Genomic DNA, 2,213 nt, shown 5'->3' with positions numbered 1-2,213 from the left:
GCCAAGGCCAAGCCCTTTAACTGACCGTCCATACCATGGCCGGACCATCTAACCAAACCACCATAACCGTCCTAGTAACCGCCCAACCATCCAGGACATGAACACTCGGCCCAGCTGAGTTGAGCTGACTGCTAGCTGGTCCCAGCTGAGTGAGGTAGTCCTTCTAGCTCCACGAGCTGATGCATACTGACTGATCTCCCATTGAGCTTCCCTGAGCTGCCCAAGCTCGGCCGCTGTCCCGTCCAGCTCCCACATCACTCGTCCAGCTCTATTAAACCCATTCTTTCTTCACCCTGGTTAAGTCTCAACACTTTGATGCCCTTAACTCTATGTCTGAGCCATGATACGCTTGTCTACTGGTCTAATGACCTGACTGGTGCATCTCCCCACACCATGGCTCATCCCAACGATCCTATCTCGGACTTGGGACATGAGAAGTCTCCCCCACTTGGGATGGATTCGTCCTCGAATCCTCATCATGTGTTTCCTCGGGGACCACCTGATCATACCACTCAGGATACTCGGCCTTCATCCTTGCCTCTGTTTCCCAAGTGATTACATCCTTGCCATTGTATTCCCACACGACCTTGATCATGGGAATGGTCTTCTTCCTTGTTGTCTTTTCTGTTCGATCCACTATGCGGACCGGCCTCGTCTCTAGAGTCAGATTCTTACCCAAATCTGTAGGGATCTCGTGTAGGACTATGTCCTGATCAGACAAACCTTTTCGGAGTTGGGACACATGAAACATGTTGTGGAACGCATCCATGGCTGGTGGCAGTTCCAACTTATAAGCCACTGCCCCAACTCTTTCTATGATTCTGAACCGACCCAAGTACCTAGGGTCTAGTTTTCTTCTGCCAGAAACTATAGCCCTCCCTTTGAATGTGATCATCTTGAGATATACCAAGTCTTCAACTTTAAACTCAATATGTTTCCTTCGTCTATATGCATTTTGACGATCCTGTGCTTCTTTCATTTTCTCCTTTAAGAACCTTATTTTCTCGGTGGTTTCTTCCACTATCTCAGGACCCAACATGCTCCTCTCCCCCACTTGGGTCCAGCATAATCGCGTCCTGCAAGGCCGTCCATACAGTGCTTCATAAGGTGACATCCCAATGCTAGTGTGGAAACTGTTGTTGTAGGCAAACTCGACCAAGGGTAGATGCTTTTCCCATGAGTCGCCCCAATCCAACACCACGGCCCTTAACATGTCCTCCAATGTCTGGATTGTCCTCTCTGACTGCCCATCCGTCTGAGGATGATAGGCTGTGCTCATGTTCATTCTTGTTCCTAAGGCTTTTTGAAAAGCCTGCCAGAAGTAAGAGGTGAACATAGAGTCTTTGTCCGAGACAATACTAGCCGACACTCCATGCAGACTTACTATCTCGTCCAAGTAAATCCTCACGATCTGATCCACTCCATCTCCTTTCTTCATTGGTAAGAAGTGGGCCGACTTGGTTAGTCTGTCAACCACCACCCAAACCGCATCCTTTTGGTTCCTGGTCGTAGGAAAATCGGTCACAAAATCCATTGTGATGTGATCCCACTTCCACTCTGTTATGGGGAGATTCTAGAGCATACCATTGGGCACTTGATGTTCGGCCTTCAGAAGCTGGCAAGTAGGACACCTCGCCACCCACTCGGCTGTTTTCATCCTTACCCAGTGATAGTACCTTTTTAAATCCCTATACATCTTATTCAGCCTGGGGTGGACTGAGAACTTTGACTTATGAGCCTGACTCATAATCTCTTCTTTAAGCCCCTTGCTGTTTGGAACACTTACTCGGCCATTCACCAAGATTGTTTCGTTGCTTGTGATCTGATACTCCGTCTTATCGTTAAGAGCCACTTTTTGCAAGTTCTCATCCAAACTCTTGGCCTGCTGTATCCTGGTAAGTAGATCGGCCTGATCCACTTCCTCGGATCCCAATGGCTCATCACGTCCAACCAAGGAATTTAGATGTAGTGACCGAACCATCCCTTCTAGTTCATCCGCTTCTCTTTCGGCCGAGACCTCTGCCCTTCTCCGGCTTAAGGCATCAGCCAATAGGTTAGCCTTGTCTAGATGGTATGATATGTCCAGATCATAATCAGAAACATACTCAATCCATCTTCTTTGTCTCAAGTTCAACTCAGGCTGAGTGAAAATGTACTTCAAGCTCTTATGATCAGTGAGAATCTGGACTTTGGCTCCGTACAGATACGATCTC

The 2,213-nt window shown here is 48.0% G+C and overlaps 2 protein-coding genes across 2 annotated transcripts; both read right to left on the bottom strand.

The window, feature by feature from the left end:
- Nucleotides 1–412: 412 nt before the first annotated feature.
- Nucleotides 413–1,534, bottom strand: LOC125600705. Its single transcript, XM_048773296.1, has 2 exons — nt 1,055–1,534; nt 413–895 (listed from the first exon to the last, which is right to left on the bottom strand). Exons 1-2 carry the CDS (start codon nt 1,532–1,534, stop codon nt 413–415), a joined length of 963 nt encoding a protein of 320 aa, XP_048629253.1.
- Nucleotides 1,535–1,573: 39 nt separating this feature from the next.
- On the bottom strand, nt 1,574–1,981 carry LOC106413177. Its single transcript, XM_048773295.1, has one exon. The coding sequence runs from the start codon at nt 1,979–1,981 to the stop codon at nt 1,574–1,576; it is 408 nt and encodes a 135-aa protein (XP_048629252.1).
- Nucleotides 1,982–2,213: the final 232 nt, after the last annotated feature.

Source organism: Brassica napus, unplaced genomic scaffold, assembly GCF_020379485.1.
Source record: "Brassica napus cultivar Da-Ae unplaced genomic scaffold, Da-Ae ScsIHWf_235;HRSCAF=401, whole genome shotgun sequence".
Classification (NCBI taxonomy): Eukaryota; Viridiplantae; Streptophyta; class Magnoliopsida; order Brassicales; family Brassicaceae; genus Brassica; species Brassica napus.
Note: the sequence above shows the minus strand (reverse complement) of the source record. Positions and strands in the feature narration are given on the sequence as shown.

Coding starts and splice junctions, on each gene's coding strand:
- LOC125600705 (XM_048773296.1), bottom strand. CDS start 1,534: ATGGATTTTGTGACCGATTTTCCTACGACCAGGAACCAAAAGGATGCG. Junction 896..1,054: donor CGCGATTATGCTGGACCCAA/GTGGGGGAGAGG, acceptor GTATATCTCAAG/ATGATCACATTCAAAGGGAG.
- LOC106413177 (XM_048773295.1), bottom strand. CDS start 1,981: ATGGTTCGGTCACTACATCTAAATTCCTTGGTTGGACGTGATGAGCCA.